This window comes from Arachis ipaensis, chromosome B8 (assembly GCF_059453495.1).
Source record: "Arachis ipaensis isolate K30076 ecotype BB chromosome B8, ASM5945349v1, whole genome shotgun sequence".
Classification (NCBI taxonomy): domain Eukaryota; kingdom Viridiplantae; phylum Streptophyta; class Magnoliopsida; order Fabales; family Fabaceae; genus Arachis; species Arachis ipaensis.
In genome coordinates, this window is record NC_142443.1 from 127,846,915 (window position 1) to 127,870,183 (window position 23,269).

At 35.0% G+C, this 23,269-nt stretch overlaps 2 protein-coding genes across 4 annotated transcripts; one reads left to right on the forward strand and one right to left on the reverse strand.

The window, feature by feature from the left end:
- Positions 1-2,752: 2,752 nt before the first annotated feature.
- LOC107614013 (transcription factor MYB33) lies at positions 2,753-7,775 on the forward strand. The gene is made up of 5 exons (XM_016316220.3): positions 2,753-3,151; positions 3,256-3,390; positions 4,710-5,080; positions 5,773-6,766; positions 7,194-7,775. The coding sequence occupies exons 3-5, from the start codon at positions 4,727-4,729 to the stop codon at positions 7,499-7,501; spliced, it is 1,656 nt and encodes a 551-aa protein (XP_016171706.1). The 5' UTR covers positions 2,753-3,151; positions 3,256-3,390; positions 4,710-4,726; the 3' UTR covers positions 7,502-7,775.
- An 8,250-nt stretch (positions 7,776-16,025) lies between these two features.
- On the reverse strand, positions 16,026-22,953 carry SAC3C (SAC3/GANP/Nin1/mts3/eIF-3 p25 family). 3 transcript variants are annotated; one of them, XM_088497502.1, is made up of 9 exons: positions 22,880-22,953; positions 20,791-21,143; positions 20,613-20,713; positions 19,143-19,364; positions 18,144-18,365; positions 17,952-18,037; positions 17,670-17,766; positions 17,028-17,120; positions 16,026-16,361 (listed from the first exon to the last, which is right to left on the reverse strand). In XM_088497502.1, the coding sequence occupies exons 2-9, from the start codon at positions 21,035-21,037 to the stop codon at positions 16,197-16,199; spliced, it is 1,233 nt and encodes a 410-aa protein (XP_088353628.1). In that variant the 5' UTR covers positions 21,038-21,143; positions 22,880-22,953; the 3' UTR covers positions 16,026-16,196. The 3 variants fall into 3 exon arrangements, with proteins under 3 accessions (XP_088353628.1, XP_016171756.1, XP_088353629.1); XM_016316270.3 differs by having other exon boundaries at positions 20,791-21,250; positions 22,876-22,953; XM_088497503.1 differs by lacking the exon at positions 22,880-22,953 and adding an exon at positions 21,256-21,683 and having other exon boundaries at positions 20,791-21,154.
- Between the last annotated feature and the right edge of the window lie 316 nt (positions 22,954-23,269).

Below are 23,269 nucleotides of genomic sequence, written 5' to 3' on the forward strand. Positions count from 1 at the left end.
AAAAATATTTGGGTCTCCTAGAAAATTTTTTATAATTGTAAAAATTAAGGTTGCTGTGGCGTCTTGTGATTGATCTTCTGGTTTTATACTACTTAAGATTAATTTTATTTCTGGTATAGTTAAAAAGTTATCCCACCATCCTTTTAATTGCCCCGTGAACCCTTGTGTGATCACGACTGCTGCTTCTCTATCAGTAGCTCGTTTTGCCTTATAAGTAGTTGTTGTCATAGTTATACTACACATTAGATCTAAAATGGCTTGTTCACTTAAACCATCTAAATTCCATTCTACTAATTCGGATCCAGTAAAACTATTTTGTACTAGTTGTGTTCTTTCTTCAAGGCTTACGTCAGCCGGGGTTGGTCTTGGATAATAATTTCTTAGCTTTGGATAATACTAATTTTTATGTGCCATTTTGTTAATTTCTATTGTATTAACAGCTGTTTTTTCTAGACTTATAGACTTAAATTTTTCTTTTAACTCGTCAATGTCTACCTCCACATTTGTTCTAAGTTTGATTACATCAGGACTTTGAAACTTATATATAGATTTTTCTATGGGCTTAAGTTGTTCATGTTTATATTCAATTCTTTCTAACTGATTTTTCATAATATCTAGGACTGTGTTAGTGTAGTTAAGTTGTTGATGTACCTTTTTAATGTCTCGTTTGTCTACACTTTCTTCTATTCCATTATCTTTATATAGGGTGGCTTCTAGTTCTAAATTGTGTGCTACCTGTAGTTTTCTGGTTTCTTTTGGTGGATATTGGGATTCTACGATTTATCCTGTACTCGTTTTTCAAGTAGTGGTTGTCTTAGTTAAAGGACAAAATTCTTTTTTGAAATCATGAAAGTAATTTTTTAAGAAGCAGAAGAAATATAAATTAATTTTATTTTTATTAAATAATCATAAAATTCTTTTCTTATTTCTATAGTTTCCTTTTCAGAATATCTAGCAAAATACCATTTTCTTAATCCTGTATTATATTCTGCATAAAAAGGTTATTCTTTTATTATAACTTCTAGGATTTGAGAGGTAGTTGGTGAATAATTATTTTCTATTTCATATAAAGAAGTTGTTATATGTGGTCTATTGTTATTTATTTCTATAACTTCATCGTTTATGACGAAATTATTTATAAAATGTCTTGGTGATATTTTTCTTTATTCTGGTAATTTGGTATTTTAACTGAATGAGACCTATTCATTCTTAGTCTAATATTTGGACCTTCTCTAATAATGTCTCTAATTCCTGTATTTTCTATTTTGTCTTCTTCTACTATATCTTCTAAAATCCATTCTTCAGGATATTTCCCATTAGTTCTTCATGTTGAAATTTTTTAGGTGTTTGAACAAAAGACTTTCGTAAATTGACATGAATAATAATAGTTTCGTCTTTTGATGATTCTCTCTAGCCCTAAAGTTATAATTTATCCTTGTAATTTTATTATATATTTTATAAATTACTTCAAAAGGATCATATTTTTCATCAATGATGTCTTTAGGTGTTTTAATATATAATTTGAGAGCTTCAGAGGTGAATTCATTTTTAAGACTCATAAAAAAATTTGGATAATAATTAAAAAATACAGGGCCATCATGACAATTACTTTCTAATATAGCTATTAGTGAGTCTCTAAATTTTTTAAACCTTGTGTCCCGTAATACCATTAAGATAGGTATGTTAATTCCTAGTCTAAAGTTAGGTTTGGCGGCTACTTGGATAAGTCCTATACGAATAAAATTATAACCTTTTTGTTAATGTTCTTTTAGTTTTTCTTCCTCTAGTATGTTTATGATGTGATTATTACTAGTTCCTGGGTAACTGTGCTCTAACATATGTATTTCATTATCTTTTTGTTTCCAAGATGTTTGTCTTTTATAAACTTCGTTTTTGCTTATAAGAGGTACAGACCAGTTATAAAACTTTTCTTCTAATTTTACTACTTGTAATTCTGAGGATGAACTTGAGACTTCAGTATCATTATTCCTTATTATTATTGAATTATTCTTTCCTTTGTTTAATTCAGCTAAAGATTTTAGAATTCCAGTCATTATTTATTTAAAGACTTATGCTACGGGACCATCCTAACTTACCAATGATTTTATTGCCTTCAAAGAGGTAACCAGGTATGCTCACTCGACTGACCAACGTATGGACGGCTCTCACCGCTACACTTATCTTTAATAGATTATGGACTTTAGTTCTTCAAAGTCTTTAGTTGTTTAACAAAGTTTAGAATAATAATAAAGGTATAAGGATATGAATATATTAAAGAAGTAAGATATAACAAAGTTTAAAGATTGTAATAAAGCCTAGTATAATAATGTAAAAATTTAATCGCAAGTAATTGATTATAAAGGATCTCCCCATTTTAGATTATATAGTTTGTTTCATATGGATAACAATAAGGACAGAATTTAATTGATCTTCTCATGGTATTATATTTATATGGTGGTCTCATGAGAAGATACCAGAACCAACCGGGCTCTATATATATATATATCATGCACTCTTATCTGGTTTACGGTATAAGCGAGATACACAACACGTGGATAAACGTAATATGGTCACGTCGTCTCATGTCTTAACTTATTTACTGTGTAAAGGAGATACGTGACGACACATTTCAGTAAAAATGCTACAAATGGTTTATTTCGGTAAATAAAATATTTATTTCATTTATTTAAAAAAATTCCTTGTTTAACCTCGAGGGTAAAATTAAATGAAATTCACCCATCCTATGGAAAATATTGAAAAGAAAAAAGATGTACTTTACGTTTTTACCCGTTTCTGTGTGTCTTTCTCTGTCCTACTTCGTTCCTTCACTCGCCATCATTCTTCTTTCCAACACAAAACACACACACACAACGCACTCTCTCTCTCTCTCTCTCTCTCTCTCTCTCTCCCTCTCTGAATCTCTTTCCCATCTGTATCTACAGAAACTAGTGTTGTTGTTGACGTTGTTGTTTATGGCGGTGTTAGTGTGAATTTTCCACCATGTTCTTCTCTTTCATCCTCCTTCAGCTCCTTTAGAAATCAGAACCCTGCATCTCCCAATACCGGCCATCAATTTTTACCGCAGAATCTCAATTTTATCGTCTTCTCCCAAATTAGGATCAGAAACCGATACGATTCTTCATCTTTTCAGGTTCTTCTCGTGAAATTTCCGCTTTCTTTAGCTACTTTCTTTTTGCAATAGCTTGAAGCTCATTATTCATATCTTTATTTATTTTTGTTTGTGCATATTTTCAGGGACACAGTTTTGCACTGTTGCCCTTCAGTTTTGTAGCTCAATTGAACTTCCGATTCGTGTTCCTTCGGATTTCGCGGCACGCTAAACAATAATCGCTTTTGGATCCTAGCGTCGCCGTGTCGTGTCCTCTTCAGGTATCGTCTTCTAGTGTTCTTTGTTTTTCCCCCTTCTTGTTTTCATGCTCCTGTTATTATTAAATTGAAATTTATTCGGTGAATATTTTTATCATTTTCATTGTGAAACTGATAGTTAATTTGATTATTTTTTTATATATATTGTCTGTGAGTGAATAAAAATATTCTGGGCACCTTATGTAGACACTTTTTTTTTAAATCCCAAATTTCGGGCCTTTTTTACAATTGTTTAAACCATTGTTCCGGGGAATGCTTTGACATTTTCTGGAGAATTTTATACTAAGATTCTCAAGAAGGTAAAAACATGCCGCAAACCCCAAGAATTTGTATGATTGTTAAGTAGACTAGGGCTGTGGCTTGGACCCTATTCTTGTAAATATATGTCCCAATAGGCTCTATGTAAAGCGGCATGTTTCTTTTATCAAATGGTTAATATTAATATAAAATTACCCTGACAGCACTGAGTGTTATTTATTGTGGGTTGGTAGGAGAAATGAACTCTGTGTTACTAGTATGGTTGACCTTCGTGGTTTTTAAGGGGATGGTGATTTTGTTCTTACGTTTTAAGCTGACAGTAATGTTATGAGTTGTGATACTCTCAAGTCTCAATATATATAATTCCAGATTGGGTAAGTTTATGATTAATGTGATATTGTAGTGGGATATTATTCTTTCTTTCTTTTTTTGGGTCTGGTAAGTCCATGCTAGAGAGTATCATTGATTGATAGAGTTAGAGATTTTTTTTGAGGTAGAAAGATGGTATTGAATGGTTGTGTTCATTGCATCCCTTACTTGCGCTTTGTCATCTATGGGAGGATAGAGCTACATTGCAATGGTGGTGCTTATATACAATTATTTCCATTTAAGTGTTGTGGTAATTATGTTTTTATTGAAAAACCACGAGGATGTGGTCTATTGATCAACTCACTAAGTCCTTAACCAAACAGTGGGGGTTTGATCCCTCAGTCATGTGAATGGAGAGCATTTCTTGGCCAGCTGGGTAACCTTTAATTGGATGACTGAGCAGCGATGAAATTAAACTTTGCCGCAGGCAGTGGATACCGTGGCAAATCAAGAGAAAAATAGTTTTATGAATACATCATTTCTTGTTTCCTTCTTTATTGTCTGAATAACTTGCTTTCAAGGTTTTTGTATTATGTTAATGAAGGTTGTTGCTCTATCCCTTATGCCAATGTGAAATCTGATAATAGAATAAAACAAAATTATGTGGCTTCAAAAGAAAATTTGAACCTTTCTTTGTTTAACCTAGTTTTCTTTATTTTAAAGGCTTTCTTCTCTGTTTGTAAATTGTTTTTTAGAAACTATATAATCTACAATGAGAAGACTGAATAATCAGAATGAAGATGAAGTTCTTGCCAATGATCAGACAGGGTTACAGTTGAATGATGAGAGTAAGGGAGGACATGCTGGTGTTGTTCTGAAGAAAGGGCCGTGGACAACTTCTGAAGATGCTATGTTGGTCGATTATGTTAATAAGCATGGAGAGGGAAACTGGAATGCTGTTCAGAAGTACTCAGGTCTATTACGTTGTGGAAAAAGTTGTCGATTGCGTTGGGCTAATCATCTGAGACCAAATTTAAAGAAAGGAGCATTTACCGCAGAAGAGGAGAGGTTGATTGCTGAACTTCACGCTAAAATGGGAAACAAATGGGCACGCATGGCTGCACATGTAAGCGTATTGTATATTTTTGTCAGTCATACATATCATAATTATTTTTAATTTTGTTTTAGATTTTTGTGAAATCTCTGGATTTTGTTCCCCTGTAATGATGTCAGTGTTGTTATGTCTACTTTGTATATTGTAGCAAAGAAATACCACAGCTGATATCCACGTTGTTTTTGTTGATTGAAAATGGGGTGATTCTATATTGGACTTGGAACATTGAGGCTGATAACTTCAACTGCAAATTAGCTTAGTTATGATTTTACAAATTAGACAACTCAACCGTCACTGTAACCATTCATGTCTATTAGTTAGCAGGTTGTCTGTTTCATAAACATGTGTCTCGTGAGTAGGACAAAAAGGTAACTGCTAAATTGGGGCAACAACAATTATGATTATAAAGCATATTAAGTTGATAATAGACTAGTATGAAAATTTTTGTCTATAGCAATTATAGCAATGATTGTCTATAGAATTTGGTACATATGTTTTGAGATGGAGTTAATTGTAAAGACACTCATGGAGATGTATATGTTTATGATCTAAGGGTTTAAATTATTCATGCAGATGATCATAACTAATAAGGATGTTGGACCAATCAGTCACTTCTATAATTTTGTCTTTTAAAAATTACCATTTTCCAAATTACGTACTTATTTTATTTATATATTTCATTGTTTTATTTCTTTTGCTTGTAGTTGCCTGGTCGCACAGATAATGAAATAAAGAACTACTGGAACACCCGTATCAAGAGGCGTCAACGTGCTGGCTTGCCACTTTATCCTCCTGAACTGTGCGTGCAAGCAGTGCAAGAGAATCAACATGGCCGAAGCTCTGGTGGTATTGATGGTGGCAATAATATGCATCATGATTTTGTTCACAAAAATTATGAGATACACAGTGCAATATTTGACAGTTGGAATGGTAGTCAGGGAATCCTACCATATCCACCTGAGCTTCCTGATATTTCTGCTTACACCGGTATGCTGAAAGGTTTTGACTCTTCCAAGTATTGTAAGTTTGAACAAATAACATCACCTAACCACAAGCGTCTCCGTGAGTCAACAACACCTTTTATTGGATCTGGTGGTATGAACACAAATTGGTTTTATCCATTTGATCAAATTCAGGATAACACGCCTGACAAGATTGCACAATCATTTGGCATGCAATCTCCCTTTGATCTCGGACCCTCTCCACACAGCTCCATTTGTTACAGTCATTCACTTTCGAATGGCAATTCCTCTACTTCTAAGCCGGCTTATGAGGCTGTGAAGTTTGAGCTCCCTTCACTCCAATATCCAGAAACTGATGTAGGTAGCTGGAGTACATCTCCACCACCTCCTTTACTTGAGTCAGTTGATGATTTCATTCAATCTCCTTTGCCAGTTAGTGCACTGGAGTCAGATTGTTCTTCCCCACAAAATAGTGGCCTGCTGGATGCTTTACTTTATCAGGCTAGGACTCTGAGCAATTCAAAGAACCATTATTCTGACAAGAGTTCAAATTCATCTACCGCAACTCCTTGTGACAGAGCACTCAGCTCCACTCTGAACAAGTATGAGACAGACTGGGAAGACTACACTGACACTATATCACCATTCGGTGCAACTTCAATATTGAATGAGTGCACTGTTGCTAGTGCCAGTGCAAATTCATTGGATGAACACCCAACAGTTCGTTCCTTTAATGGTTAGTACCTTTATGTTTGTGCTATGAAGGATAATTATTGGAAACAGATCCATGCGTGTTATTTGTTTTTAGAGATGTGTACATTCTACTTCAATATAATCTGAAACTTGCTATTTTAGAATTTTCCTGTTTTATTTTGTAGTTTTGGTTTTTTGAGTGCCAATATATTCCTAAAATATTGGTTCCGAAATAACTGATGAATCTTTCTATCGAAAACAACTTATCGAAACTCCCTATGCATCCAGAAAGCATAGTATGTCTTCCTAAACTGAACTTTAAAATTTTATTCATCCCTAGTATCCGAAAAATTCACTTTTATCAATTTTTCTGAAAAGACAAGTGTTCCCCTTAATTCTTTTATGGTGTTTGCCTAAAATCAATTTTGTTGATCTCTGAAAGACTGAAAGTTCATTTGAATTTTCTGCAGACAACATTGTGAAAACAGAGAATGTTGATCAGGTTTGGTCCCCGAACAGTGAAAATCAAGGCATGTCTGCGATCAAAATTACCCGGCCAGATGTTTTGCTTGCTTCGGATTGGCTTCAGCAGGGTTCGGGGCACGACATGAGGCAAGGCAGCATGGCTGATGATATACCTGCCCTTCGCGAAGATGATTTAGCCACTGACTCCAAGCATACAAGCTCTGGAACTTCTCTGTTGAGTCAGGTATGTGGGTTTGGTTCTTGCGGAAGGAGCGTCATGCCTGCTTTCTGTCAAGGTTCCGATCGTGGTTAAGAAAATCCTGAGATGTCTAATTTGAAAGGAAAATTGCGTTTTTCATTCTTGTTACCTTTTTAAGCATGTTTTCTATGTGTGATTTACTATGTGTGATTTATAGTACCAAAATACATGGTTAGAGAATCATGTTTTCCTGTGGCTTTGTCAATTTTACTGCTAAAAAATTGTGATAATATTGATACTATTCACCCGTGATTATTATCTGTGGCATTTATGTCGGGACCACTCGTCATATAATAGAACAATAATTCTTAGTTCAGTTTAACCTTCATTCCTTGTGTGAAATTCTACTTACTGCCATATTACTTTGCTAAGCAACATATATCTCCACTGACAAATCTAACTCTACAGCATAAACGAATTTCTTTCATGTCAATGGAAAATAGTCGAGCGACTAACGTGAGTTACGGATGTAAATTCGTTAGTCACGGATGTAAATTAAAATTTTAGGGACCAATTTAAGCCGCAAGTGTAATTTTAAAAACCAATACAAGTTTTAACTCTTAAAAAAACCTGCCTACCAACCATAAAAGTTTAACTACTAAACTAATATAAATAAGAAAAGTGATAGAAAACCAATTATTTGACCATTTCTCAACCAACTTTTCTTTTCCACAAATTTATCTTTCTCTTCCTCTAACATCCCTGTCACCCTCTTTCCTTCACTCTCGCCATCACCATCAGTCCGATCACCTTTCCCAGATAAAGTACTCTCCCTACCAAATTGAAGGTAGGATTTGTGTCATTGTGCCCTGAACTGAGCCAAGTGGTCTTCATCTTGTATACATGCCATTGCCATTAACAGTTAACAAAATAAAAAATGGAAACAAAAGAGAGATATTTACAACCACCGAGAGAAATATATCAAAGGGCGAAGTAGTATATAGAGATGGTGCAACGTGCAATACTCCAAGATGAGCACTTCAACTGCTATGAAGGTTATAACTTATACGTGTTGCTTGGCTTCAAAACTAATGGTGCTTGCAAGATCGCTAATCTAATTATCACTTCATACACTCCATCTCCTTTTCATGCTCACTAGATATCTCATCTTTTTTTTTTTTCTTTTCTATGAATTTAGATTTTAGAAGGAGGAAGTTAAGAGTGCATCTCTTTATAAAGATTAATTTGTTAGGTGATAAACCCTAAACAAAAAATTTAAATATTCTTTATTCTAAATCCGAAACCTTAAATCCTAAAGCATAACCACTTATATAAAATATAATAAATGAAAAATTAAGATTTTATTTAGTTAACAAGGAACGAACATTCTTTATGTCATCTAAGGATGAGTCGAATTTAGATTAATAGTTTCAAATATAAAATTTGGATGTTTACAAGTAGCTCTTTTGCAGACGCAAACTTTCTCTGCAAATTGACATATTCAACATCTGCTAAGCTTTCTCTGCAGATACGCCAATTTAGTGAGGGATTAGAGTGCGTGATGATGGATGTAGAGATGGGAGCACAACTCGTACCGTGGGTAATTACCTGACTTAGTGATGGCGCGAGGTCGTGTTTTGTGTGTATCTAGCTCTACCTCTCGGTATATATATGACATTGTATGATTCTTGTTTTAATATATAAAAAAATTTATTATATACGTGATATTATATGCCTCTTGTCTTAACTTAATTCATGTTTGAATGTTGTTTATGGTTTTATTTTGAAATTTAATTTATACGGTGGATTTTAAAAATTATAGGGGGCGGAGGAGCGAGTAAGATACTCAACATGTACGGTTAGAATACAAAATTTTATTATCTATAATAATAACGAAGCGGGTTCTATATAAGATAAGACAAATGAGATAAGGTTAGGTAATGCAAAAATTCCATCCTATATATTCCTTTGTCATTCCTAGATGGGTGTTGTATGGGGAGAAAGAGATGACTTATTTGTTTGGCAAAATGTGGAGGTAAAAGTGAAATTTTTAAAAAGTTAGACTAATTATTAACCATTAAAAATTATCTCTTAATTGGATTTATAAATATAACAATAGTTAGGTATTTAATGTATGTTTTATTTATTTTAGAAAATGAAGATTTTTGTATTTGTTTTTAAAGTTTTTTTTATTTTGACAAACGATTAAAAGAATTTACAACTATGTTATGTATATATTAAAAATAACTATTAAATTAGTTATCGATATAAAATATATGTTAAAATATAAAATATTTATTAAAAATAAATTAAATAATATATATTAATTAATTTGATAAATAAATAAATTAAAAGATACATGTATTTACGGTTAAAGTCACCATGGACAAATGCAACACTTACATATCCAGAAAAAGAGAATTCACCATAAACACTACTAGTAACAAAGTTTGCTTTAGTGAATCAAATATACACGCAAAGGTGAATAACTTCAGCAGGACAAGCATGCAAAGATAGCTATATATGCCTATACAGTACAAATGGTTTCCACGTTTTTTTTTATAAGACAAAAAGATAAATAGGTCCTTGACTTTTTGTTTCACAAATATTTTTGTCATTAAAGATTGAAAAATACAGAAATTATTTTAAATATAGAAATAAAAATGGTGTTTTAGTTGAATATTGACATTTGAAGTGTATTACAGTATTATGAAAATTATTCAACACGCCCCCACGTGTTGGCTAAGATGGTGCCATGTATTCAACATGCCCCCACGTGTTTGACTTTTCACTTACAAAATTCACCTACCTGTAATTACACCAAATAATCTCATTTCTAACAAAAACACCAATATTTTTTCCATATAAAAAAAAAAGTCTGAAAAATACATTTAAATTCTTGGACTCTTCAAAATCTAAACATATATATTCCTCCATTCATATGATCTGTCAGACCCAACAAAAAAACTTGATGTAGCTCCCATTGTGCTAACCTAACCGTTACAGGTGCATTAGTAGAGAGGAGCTTTTTAAAATAGGACAAATTGGTCTTCAGACGCTGCTGAAATAATGCTGTTATCCTAAGCCCTAATCCTTCAAATTGTGAGTGATGGTGAACAAAAAAAGGGAATAGTATTTCGTCCCATGGCTACTGACGGAGTTTCATCAAGCTCAAGGAAAAAGTGGGGGTGGAGAAAGATAAGAATAGTCCGCTGAGAGCTCGTGTCCTAATACAAGAGATGAGAAAGATGGTGTCTCACCGAAGTACTTTTGTAGAATATATGCAACCATGTGCATGTCGAAGACCGGCAGCAACCTTAACAGAGTTTTTTTGGGGTGTCCATTCTATAAAGTAAGTAAAGGATTTTGTTGAATTTGTATTAAGATTCGCCTCAAATACCAAATGATTTTTGAGTTATGTAGACCGTTATGTAGGTTAAACAATTATATTGCAAATTTTTGTGTGGCTTGATGAGCACATTGCAAGACTTGAGATCATTGATACAAGGTATCTAGAAGAGAAGAATACTGAGAATGTTGAAGGGCATCATGGGGAGCAAGAACTGAAAAATAGGATCACATGTTTGGAGAAGATGATGGTTGCTTTAAAGATGAAAAAAATCAATAAGATGGTGCATTTGTATTTTCTTTTAATTGTCTCGAGTATAGTTGTTTTAAGGTGTAGTATTTGATCAATAATTAAAGAAAAAATTGTGTTGATTTACAGTGAAATAAAATATGTCATTTATATAAATGGTTTATATATCCTGTATCTTGCAATGTCTGTGTGAAATGCAATTGAACTTGGCAAAAAATAGCTAAACAAATATTCAAGAACTGACATTAAAGTTATGAAATTAAACATCCAAGTCTAAAACTCAAAAAAAAAAAAAAAAAAAAAAAGGGAAACAGGTCTGCCAATAATTTATATGACTATATGGTATAGTACCATTAACAAGTTTATTTTGAGAAAAGAACAAGCAACACAAAATAAGTAACATAAAAAAAAAGTGTATATAGAATTTGCCATAAACTATTACAAAGTGCAACTTAGCCCAAAACAACATAAAAGCACAATTCTTCACTTCTTTGTATTGTTGGATGGTGGGTTGGGAATGAACTTGATCAATTTGGATGTAGCAGTGCTTGGAGTTACTAATTTTTCTTTAGATGCTGATACATTTGTTAATGTTGTTGGTGGAGCAAACTAATTCTATATTGTAGGTTGTGTGTTAGATGGGATTGGACCTTGGACAAATGGAGCTGGTGACCTAAAGACTTTTGGTTTTGGTATGAACTTTGATTGTTTTGAATGAGTTTTGTGTTGGGCAATGAATGGATCTTTTTTTGGAGGCCTAAATAGAGTGGTAGATGTGGGGGCTATTGGCTTGGATGGAGTTATTGTTGGTCCTGGTGGTGGTATTAGAATTGTAGTCCTTGTTCTGTTGGACCTAGTGTAAGATTTGAAAGAGTTGGGGTAGCTACATTCTGGACTTGATTTACATGTATAAAAACATAACAATTCATGATACAACAATTTATTCAAAAAAATTAGACAACAACAACAACAAAGCCTTGTCCCACTAAGTGGGGTCGGCTACACGAATCAAACGACGCCATTGTGCTCTGTCATGTATCATGTCTACAGAGAGACCGTTTACATGTAGATCTCGTTTGACCACCTCATGGATGGTCTTCTTAGGTCTTCCTCTGCCTTTCGCCCTTTGTCCATCTTCCATCTCATCCACCCTCCTGACTGGATGTTCTATCGGTCTTCTTCCCACATGTCCAAACCACCTGAGACGCGATTCAACCATCTTTTCCACAATGGGTGCTACTCCAACTCTCTCCCTTATATCTTCATTCCTTATTTTATCCAATCGCGTATGACCACTCATCCATCTCAACATCTTCATCTCTGCCACACTCAACTTATGTTCGTGCTCCCCTTTAGCCGCCCAACACTCCGTACCATACAGCATAGCCGGTCTTATAGCGGTGCGATAGAATTTACCTTTAAGTTTTAAAGGCACTTTTTTGTCGCATATAAAACCAGATGCACTCCGCCATTTTGACCAACCTGCTTGGATCCTATGATTTACATCCTGTTCAATCTCTCCATTATCCTGTATGATGCACCCAAGATACTTAAAACTTTTAACTTTTCGCAGGATGTTTTCTCCAATCTTCACCTCTATATTGGAGTTTTCCCTTCTCAGACTAAACTTACATTCCATATATTCCGTCTTGCTACGGCTTATACGCAGACCATACACTTCTAGAGCTTCTCTCCATAACTCCAACTTCTTATTTAGGTCTTCCCTTGACTCTCCCATAAGGACGATATCATCGGCAAAAAGCATGCACCATGGCACAGGCTCTTGGATGTGCTCTGTGAGTACTTCCAAGACTAATGTGAAAAGGTATGGACTTAAGGATGATCCCTGGTGTAATCCTATACCAATAGGGAATTCCTCTGTCACACCACCTTGAGTCTTCACACTAGTTGTGGCCCCATCATACATGTCTTTAATTGCCCGAATATATGCGATCCTTACTCTCCTCTTTTCTAAAACCTTCCATAAGACCTCCCTTGGTACCCTATCATACGCTTTTTCCAAATCAATAAACACCATGTGTAGATCCCTTTTATTACTACGATACCTCTCCATCATCCTTCTTAATAGGTATATCGCTTCAGTGGTAGATCTGCCTGGCATAAATCCAAATTGGTTCTCTGTTACTTGTGTCTCTTTTCTCAACCTCCGTTCTATCACCCTTTCCCATAACTTCATAGTATGACTCATAAGCTTAATCCCTCTATAGTTTCCGCAACTTTGTATATCCCCCTTATTCTTGTAGATAGGTACCAAGGTGCTCTTTCTCCACTCATCAGGCATCTTCTTTGACCTTAAAATCTCATTAAAAAGCTTTGTTAACCAGTTGATGCCTTTTCCTCCAAGACCCTTCCAAACCTCAATCGGGATATTATCAGGTCCTACTGCCCTGCCATTTTTCATCTGCTTTAGAGCCTCTTTTACCTCGAAGTCTCGAATCCTTCGATAGTAGTTAAAGTTTTGATCTTCTTCCCTTGTGCATAATCGACCAAGGCTCGGAAGAGTCTTCTGTCCCTCATTAAATAACTCGTAGAAGTAGCTCTTCCACCTTTCATTAATCTTCTCCTCTTGAGCCAACACCTCTCCATCCTTATCCTTTATGCACTTAACCTGATCCAAATCTCTCGTTCTTCTTTCCCGACTCTTTGCGATTCTATATATACCTTTTTCTCCTTCTTTCGTGTCCAAAGACTGGTAGAGACCCTCATATGCTCTTGTTCTTTCTTCACTTACAGCCACTTTTGTCTCTTTCTTAGCCGCCTTATATTTTTTCCAGTTATCTGCATTGCGGCATAAAGACCACTCTTTAAAGCATTCCCTTTTTATCTTTATCTTTTCTTATATACTCGCATTCCACCACCAGGACTCCTTGTCTCTTGGTCCTATTCCTTTAGATTCACCAAAACTTTCTTTTGCTGTTCTTCTAATAACTTCTGCCATCTCCCTCCACATTTCTTCCGCGCTTCCATTCCCATCCCACTTTGCCTCTTCCCCTAAACCCTAAACCCAAAAAAATTAGACAACAGTCACATTTAGAAATAATGCACTGTTATAGTAAGGAGTTGTTGCTGGGTTGTTGAGCTGGCTAATTGGCCGTTAGAAGCATCATGGGCATAAAAGTATAACAAATTAGTTTCTGATGTATATGACATTTAGACAAATAAGTTCCTTGAGTATTTATCATCCAGATACATTCAACCTTTAGCATTTTCAATTTAGACACATAAAATCCTATAGTCTAATATTTCAATTGGGTCTCTAAAATCAACTTACATCTATTAGGGAGCTGATTGTGGCAATGAAAACACCACCAGCAATTGGGAGGTGCTGATATCCTTTTTCTTGGCCCTCTTTGTCTTTGGCTTTCAATTAGAGTTGGAAGGAGCTTCTTTACATGTTATGTAGTTGTAGTCTTTTTCACCACACTTGTTACATGTCACACAAAATGATTTCTTCAATTTGTCTCTTTGCATGAATGGCTCAGTTGGATCATTTTGTTTATTGTGCACCTTTGGCCTTTCAATTGGTCTTTTGATGATGGATAAATCTTGGTCAAACTTCTTCACTTGGCACAAGTTTAATGCAAATGTGCATATGTCCCATGAATTGACTTCATACATAGCTAGGAATGCACATAATTTTGTGGTTGATCATGTCTCTTCCTAATGGCAGCAAGTACATATATGCAAGGCATGCCTGAAACAAAAGGAAAATAAGACAATCCTAACAAAAAAACTGATGAAGTCATTTATAAGAGAATATACTTGATTAAAAAATTTTAGGTAGGTACCTGTCAATTGCCATTTGTTGTATGAGCAAGTATGTTTAATGAGATCTATATCTACTTTGGTTGCTTTGGAGCTCATCTCAAACCTCTTTTATTCATTGTCACCAATCTACTTTGCCATCAATTTAGTTCTAATTTTGATGAGTCTTTCCATTCTCTTTTACTAAACTGGTACTAGCTTGCCAGGATGGTTGTCTAGTAGTTGCTTATGGTTCACCATCCTCCTCATTAGATAAACATTTTATCCCACAACTGAATCGCTAGGCAAGGTATTTTACCTTCGACGGCGAAGACAACAACTAAGAGCACAATGCAACCTTCTTCATCCTCTCCAATAGCGACTTGCACCGCAATGATTACTTTTCTACGTAGTGATTATTTTGGAGGGAGAAACAGAGTGAAGGGAGTTTGATCGTTACTTTTCTTAGGATTTTGTGCAATTCTCTGAGTGTGATATGGGTGTTATAAGTATTACATATATGCTCAGGATTAGAGTTTGTTCGGAGTATCCCTAATCAAACGGCATCGTTTCAATGTCTGGAGACCTATTTGTCCTGTTTTGAAAAGCTTCCCTCCATGTGTACATCCGTAATGGTCAGGTTAGCACAACAGGAGTCATATCAGACTTTTTCGTTAGATTTGACGAACTCATGTGAATGAAGAAATAAATATGTCCAAGTCTTGAAGAAATCAAATACTTAAATGTATTTTTCAATCCTTAAAGATGAAAATATTTGCGAATCAAAAAATCAAGAACTTATTTATTCTTTTCTCTTTTAATGAATACAATTTATCGGTAATGATACTCCTGTCTATTGCCCCAAATTTACACACTGAAACTCAAAAGTGCTCGAATTTATAAATAACTGATTTTGAGTGCATTTAGTCATTAAGTTCATTTTTTTAAATGTATATTACATTTTTTAGTAATCTGGCATAATTAAATTTTTTTAAATTAAAAAAATAAAACAAATTAGACGTTAAAGATATTTTTAAAATTTTTTAAAAATATTAATGACAAAATATACTTTATCTAAACTACATTTTGGTCCTTGTAAAATAGACTAGTTTTGGTTACAGTCCTGTAAAGTCATTTTTTTATTTAATCCATGTTAATTTACTTGGTTTAAACTAATGTGAGATGTCTTGTCGTTTGCTACAATTTTTAACCAAATTAACTAATGGCAGGAACCAAAATCAAAACTTTAAAACTTTTAAGAACCGGAAACGAAAAGAAAGGAACAGAAATTATAGGAACCAAAACCAAATTGTGTAAATTACAAGAAAACTTATTTAAGACATACGAGTAGTAAACTTGTGCTCTCATGCAAGAGGGTATCTATCATGATACATAAGAGAAATAAATATAACCACCACCATCTTTTATGACGCTCGGTCTTATCTCCTAAAACTTACTTTCATATTCCTGCAAGCCCAAGAAACTATAGTGCTGGAACCCCCCTTTGGGATGACTAAAGGTAGTTTGCTTTGTGGGAAGTAACTTATTTCCAGATTCATCTGTGCAAGTCTTGAGACCACATGAATTACAAAAGGATTCCAAATCTGATTCCTGTCATCAGATTGCAGAATATAACATAGCTTAGAATGTGTCTACAGATCAATTGACATGATAAAAACATCTCATTCAACAACATCGAACATATTACGGCGTGACTACACAATCTTACGAATCTCTTGCCTATAGATATAGCTTGCTTTAAGCAAGTTTGCCTAGATTTCTGGATACCAACTATTTGTTTCTTGGAGTAAGTATAAGAGCAACTTCAATTGAACGCTTTTAAAGTTTCAAATCTCACATATACAGGAAGAATACCATTTCCAAATTTCACTTTGCATTGGAGATGATTGATTAAATAAGACCGGTCTCAGTATAGAGACAATTTCACCTTGGTGGAGAACCAATTATATTTTGCCACCTTATATAAAGTTTAAACCGAATTGAAACCAAACATTGAACTGACAAATCTGTTATTTAGTTTAAAATCACTATTTATAACATATGGTCCCACAAATGCTAATGTGACATTTTGTGGATCCAACATGAAATTGAACTGAAACCGAACATAGAAGATGCTCTAATGACCAACTAACCTTTACGCTACTTGGAAATTTACACACACTATTACATAGCACAATTATTACTTCTTACCGACAGTTTATGTACATAAGAGAAACAAGGTGCAACTTATGGATAGGAGCAAATTAAGATTCATACCTCTATCATCAAGAGTTTTGAAAGGTTGAACAGAGGATATGGATGAAGCTTGTAGCCCCCAAAATTTATGCATGATATAGCTAGTGCACGAACCTTTAAAAAAATGTATCGAAACACTCAAATCCCGTATCACTAAATATAAAAACATATATTATGAAAAGAATTGATATCTTCACATATAACAAAATTCATGTAAAAGAAAAAAATGTTAGAAAATAGACATGAAAAAGAACTGTTTATTCAACATTATACATGCACTGGATAGGAAGAGACAAACAAACAAGATGCAAGAATAGTCTCCAACATGTCTCCATGCCTTGTGCACTTCTATTTATTATTATTATTTGATAACATAAACTCTAGTTGAAGGTTTAGAGAGGAAATAAATGGGACATATTAGCAGTAGATACAACATGGATTTCATTTTTAGTAAAGGTAAGACGGAGTGCATCAAATTCACTTGGGTTTGATCAGGTTTGGTAAGCTTTTGGAATAGTTCATGAAGTCATACAAAAAATCAAGAGGGCTATTAGTCTATTACAATCACAAAACATAGAAAAACATGCACAAGGAAAGTAAGCAACCATCAGTCAAATATGTGACAGAATATAAAAGAATGCAGTTACTAGTTAAAGCGATTACTTCATTGATATAAGGCTCCATAACGCAGTACTGAAGGTATGATGCCTGAGATGCTGTGGTCCAAAAAAATTCCTTATAATTACCAAGGCGGAAAGACCTGTCAAGAAGAAAGAGAACATTCGTAATGGGCATGCCTTCCCTCATCATTAAATACATGATATGGCCTCAAGAAAAACCAACAAAAACATCCATTTTCCTTTTTTCTATTTTTGGGATAGCAAAAGAACATTCATTTACTTATTAAAGTATCACAAGAAAGTCAATTATTAGGATAAATATTACCTTAAGATTCTCCTGGCAAATTGCATTTCTTTTGACTTCAGTACTAGGGCTGGTACACAGCAAAACCACAAAGAAAGTGGTTCAACCTGTGGATCAAAAAACAGCAACAATTACTTAGGACCCTACAAGGATGAAAGTAAGAATGGACAGTAGGAAAAAAAAATCTATCACACCAATGATGTAAAGATTAACCGTTGGTTTGCTAGAAGAGTCAAGATGAAGAAGCACATGTAATGAACAGAACTCAGCTTCATTCTCATGCACATAAGTTGAATTTCGATTTGCTTCATACAGATTGAACAAGGATGCCAATGTCTTTGTGAGCTGTTCCAAGTTGAGATGATGCATTGATGCAATGTTTGGATCACTCATAGAATGCCGAAGCTTGTGGTGTGATATAACATGAAATTTCACCTGCATGATTAAACATGTTCAGCTCATTATTTGAATTTTACAAAATGAAACATGGCAGCAAGAAATATAATCACTTCAGAAGAAGATAAATGCATCTCATTTAATAAAGGGAATGACATCATAATCCATCTTGTTCATGTAAATAGCGTGAATCTCTTTAGATTGACACAGCATGAAAAGGGGGAAACAACTCGTGCAAAATTAAAAAATGCCATAACAAATATTGTACACAAACACTGAAACACTAGTAAAAATCAACGTATAGATAGATAAAGAAATGTCTCTGAGCAAAATTCACACATAACTAAATCATTGAAATAGATAAACTTTTCCTTCCCCAGATTGTTATAGGTCTTAGTCAGCATGGTTTTGTGCTTCATAGTATGTAAATCCTCTGTACTATCCTGAACTGATTTCTCAAAACAAGTCTACTTTATTTTCTATCAAGTCATCACATGAACCCATACTGCAAATAGTCTTCCTTTCTCTGATTTTCAGTATCCAAGTTTAGGGTTTAATTTTGACATTCAGAATTAAACATATGTATTGAAAATCAAGTTCCTTAGCCATTCAGTGAATGTGTTAAACGTTAAAATGCAATTTCTGAATCTGACAAACATGGACCTTCCAAGTTTAACAAAACCTGAAGTTGCAAAATCACCTATGATGTGTAACCTAAGTAACATAAAGTAGTGTCATTTGTGAAAAGCTAACCTCAATAAATGATGAAATATACAAAGTACACAAATCATAGAAATCCAAAAGAGAAAACTATACCATTTGCTCATACATATAAATTGCTTTCTTGTTAATGATATTTTGCATGGTAAGATCTTGACGTATGGACCTTGTCCTATCAGAGATAAAGTCGTGAACCACTTCAAAAGGATGCTCTTTAGATTCCAGCAAGCTCATAAGATAATTTAAAGTATCTTCCAATACATTTAGAGGCCGCACATCAAATGGTTGGATATATTTGGTCGATATAGTTCTGCAAAACTGAAGCAAAATAAAATATGAAAAGCTGCAAAACCAAGAGATATTGAATATCAGACAAGACAAGCCTTTTAAAAGCCACTTATAAATTATAATGACATATACAGAGAATATGACTTTAAACAACTATAAAAGGAAATAAGAGGAAAAATATAATCCCTGTGTATTCTAAAAATTACAATCATACAAACAACACTCAGTGTGTAATGAAAAGCCAACTACATAAGCTTTCTCCTATATACTTTAGTCACTATCAGATTTCAAACAAGATTGGCAATGTTGTTTATCAGTTGAGACTCCCAGCAGACTCCCTAATTGACAACTTTTTCATATTCCAGTCAAAGATTTGCTTCAATCCATCTAAGGTTCCTGTGATTTCAGCCCCTTTTAGCGTTTGTTTTGAGGTAATGAGACAGAAACTGAGAGACTGAGATTCAGTATCATATTTGTTGGTTCAAAGACTGGTACTAAAATTTCTGTCTATGTTTCCAAAATTTCAGTATTTCAGTACCTCCAAAAAGTGGGAACACAGGAGACTAAAATTTTTAGAGATAGAGACTAAAACTTTAATAACATTTTATACCTAAAATACCCTCATTTCAATTAATTAATTTCAATTAATTAATTTCAATTTTATTCTTTGTGCAAATTAAATTAGAGTTTCATTCTTGTTTTAATTTCTGTCTCCCATTTTGCACCAAATAAAATACTGAGATTTATTTCAATTTCTGTCTCTTAGTCTCTGTCTCTCAGTCTCAGTCTTTCCGTCTCTGTCTCTCCACCAAACGCTACAAGTATCCTAAGTATGTGCAGATTTTTAGTGATGGGAATTGATCAAAGGAAAGGATTAAAGGAATCAGGTAAGGTCAAGAACCGAAACCTTATTTAGCATTCCATTTCTGTTATTTTGGTCAGACTTTGTACACTTAACAAAATCAATCAATATAGAAGAAAATATTTCTTCATCTTCTTTGGGTGCCGTACCTATTGTATCACAGTTCCCACAGTTCTGGGAACTCTATTTAACACCCATATATTACTCTTAACAGACACACAGTCAGACACATAATGTTGACTCTTGAATTGGTGCTTGGCATCATCAATTTTTTTTAGCTTAACCCTTAAAAAAAGAGCCAATAAAAAAAGAAAAAGCAAATTGAGCTTGATACAGCAGAGTACATCCTTCTAAAAGTACATACAAGTGTATATTTAATAATTTAAAACCAGATACCATGAGAGAAACTTCATTACCTTTTTCACGGCAAGGGATGGAGATGATTTTGCAGGATTTCCATGTAGCCTCTCAAAGACTGCCAAATCACGGAGGTTTTCACGCTGGATCCTCTCTCGTTCTGCAAATGGAGACAAAACCTGTTAAAATATTCAACTATATAAATATTTTTTCTTTTCTATTTTTTTTTTAATTTACCTGGGCACATGTACGGACAGGTTCCGACTAAAGGGTTAAAATCGGGAAAGGATTGAGGATCAGCATCAGTAGCGTCTTCCTGCGCGTTATTGAAGGGGACCCTAGCAGCGTTGGAATGAGAGCGAGCAGAAGATGAAAATTTGGATTGATGACGTGTCACATTGGAAGGCTTTTTCTGCGTGTAGGAGGTAGAAGAAGAAGAAGAAGAAAGATTCTGGTGTTGGTTCCTTGATCGACGAGCTTCCATGATGGTTGGAATCTTGTTTCTTATTTGTTTTTAACAGGAGAGCACTCAGCACTTTGCTGATTCAGTACTTGACACTTGACAGGTTTCAAGAGTCTTTGCTTTACAACTGAGACCTAACTGAAGCAGTAAAAAATCATGAGATTCGAATAACACAATAATTAATTAAATATCAACACAACACTACTAGACAGTGAAAATTGAGCAGAGACGGCACTAACCGGAGTAAATCCCCATAATGTTTTTCAGATTGAGCTCGTGCACCAATGTTATTCCTGACTTTTAAATTGCTTTAATTGCACCCTTCAGATTGAGTTCCGTGCGAAATTCTGGTCCTTCCACCTAATTCCGGCGTGACTCAGCAGCCGGAGCTGGCTGCTTATGGTCCACGTAAGAACACACCTACAAGACCTGAGAAACTGCCACTTAGAAAAAGGTCACCTACTCCAACTGGCTCTACATCATTCAATCCAATGGAGGGAGTTAGTGAGGCAACTGCAGCAAGACTCGCCAACTTCCTCAAGTTTGTGCCCACCCTAGAATTCAAACCGCCAAGGAAGAAGTGATTATGATCCTAGCTTTAGGTTGAAATTATAAAAGATTGTAATATTTTATGGAACAATTATCTTAGTCTTTTTTGTTTGGTCATGGTGATTTATAGACACCTCTGCAACTTTTAAATACTAAGTAAGTTGCTGGAATCTAGCTGAAACAATGCTCAGTATTTTTTGGCTTATTATTGTCATCAATGCATTATTGCAAAATTTTATATGAACTATTTTTATTGTCATTCAGTTATGAATTGTGCCTTATGTAAGCTTTTCCTACTGTTGTTTATCCATAACATAATTGGGTGTTCAATTATGTTTACAAAAACAAAACCAAATAGTCATTCAATATATCAAAAACAATCTGATGTCAATTACATTGTTCATAAACTGGATTACACTAGTTCTGTATTTCAGTTCTCACCCTAATCAAACTTTCAACAATAACATCAACATAAACACAAATAACACGAATACCCTTATACCAAGCACTTAGATCATCAGCTTTACATTTCTCACATCTGCTTTCAGTTTGCCCACCTTCCATGCAATGTTCATCTTCATCCCACCATGCTCATCTTCTTCATCAGACTTCAGCGGCACCTCATCCTGTACCGGATCTACCCAGACAAATAACCCACACCAATTCTTTTTACTAGTCTGCAAATATGCATCAACCTTATCAAACAACTACCTCAACTAACCAACACTAGAAATTTCAAACAGTAATTGCACTCACGTTATAATTCGGACACCCGAAGAACGGCTTATTAGGATGACTCTCCGTCCCTGACCACCGAAGGACAGGCCTGCACCCACAACCACACCACTCTGGAACTGCTGAACACTGGCTACGCACAGTGTTCTCTCTCCAGTTTCCGGTCGCAGATGAGCGATTCGACCTCCGAGAAGCATGACTGTCACTCATGGCGGGAGAGGACGAAGAAGAAGAATAAGAGGAAGAGGGAAGAAGAGCTTGAGCTGGACGACGAACCAATTCACACAGGAAGAGGGAAGAACAACTTAGGGTTTATAATTGGTATCAGGGACTAATTTAGGGAATTCGGAGATTCTTTGATGATACTCCACATCAGCAAGCCGTTTAAGGCTGCCTACGTGGACCATAAGCAGCCAGCTCAGCGCTCTGGCTGCTGAGTCACGCCGAATTGGGTGGAAGGACCAGGATTTCGCACGGAACTCAATCTGAAGGGTGCAATTAGAGCAATTCAAAAGTCAGGGGTAACATTGGTGCACGGGCTCAATCTGAGGGACCATTATGGGTTTTACTCGCACTAACTGGCTACAAAGTCGATAATAAAGTGGAATCAGAAGAGATAAGAAGAAAAACTGAAAAAGTAAAACTTCATGCATGTCATTTCGAGCTAAGCCTCAGAGTGGTCCCTGAAGTTACACTCGTACTTCATAGTGGTCCCTGAACTTAACAATTACTCAAAACAGTACCTGAAGTTACACTCCGGGACCCAGTGTTGTCCTTTCGGCACATTTGCTCCAGCTGGCGTGTTCGGAAAGCTGATGTGGCTAAGTTGGTGACACATGGGCAACGCTGAAACGACGTAGTATCATTGGTGGCGCGTAAATGCCCTAAAACGATGTCGTTTCAGTCCAAAGTTGGTTTTGAAGAGTCCCTCATCAAACGTTAACATAACGCATTGTCTTCCCTCCCTCA

What these genes read in the sequence shown, in the direction of transcription:
- LOC107614013 (XM_016316220.3), top strand. Translation starts at nt 4,727, where the DNA reads ATGAGAAGACTGAATAATCAGAATGAAGATGAAGTTCTTGCCAATGAT. An exon ending in GGGCACGCATGGCTGCACAT is followed by an intron (nt 5,081 to 5,772) that starts GTAAGCGTATTG and finishes TTTTGCTTGTAG; the next exon opens with TTGCCTGGTCGCACAGATAA. An exon ending in AACAGTTCGTTCCTTTAATG is followed by an intron (nt 6,767 to 7,193) that starts GTTAGTACCTTT and finishes AATTTTCTGCAG; the next exon opens with ACAACATTGTGAAAACAGAG.
- SAC3C (XM_088497502.1), bottom strand. Translation starts at nt 21,037, where the DNA reads ATGGAAGCTCGTCGATCAAGGAACCAACACCAGAATCTTTCTTCTTCT. An exon ending in TTTATATGTATGAGCAAATG is followed by an intron (nt 18,366 to 19,142) that starts GTATAGTTTTCT and finishes TTAATCATGCAG; the next exon opens with GTGAAATTTCATGTTATATC. An exon ending in TGGAGCCTTATATCAATGAA is followed by an intron (nt 17,121 to 17,669) that starts GTAATCGCTTTA and finishes ATTTTTTTAAAG; the next exon opens with GTTCGTGCACTAGCTATATC.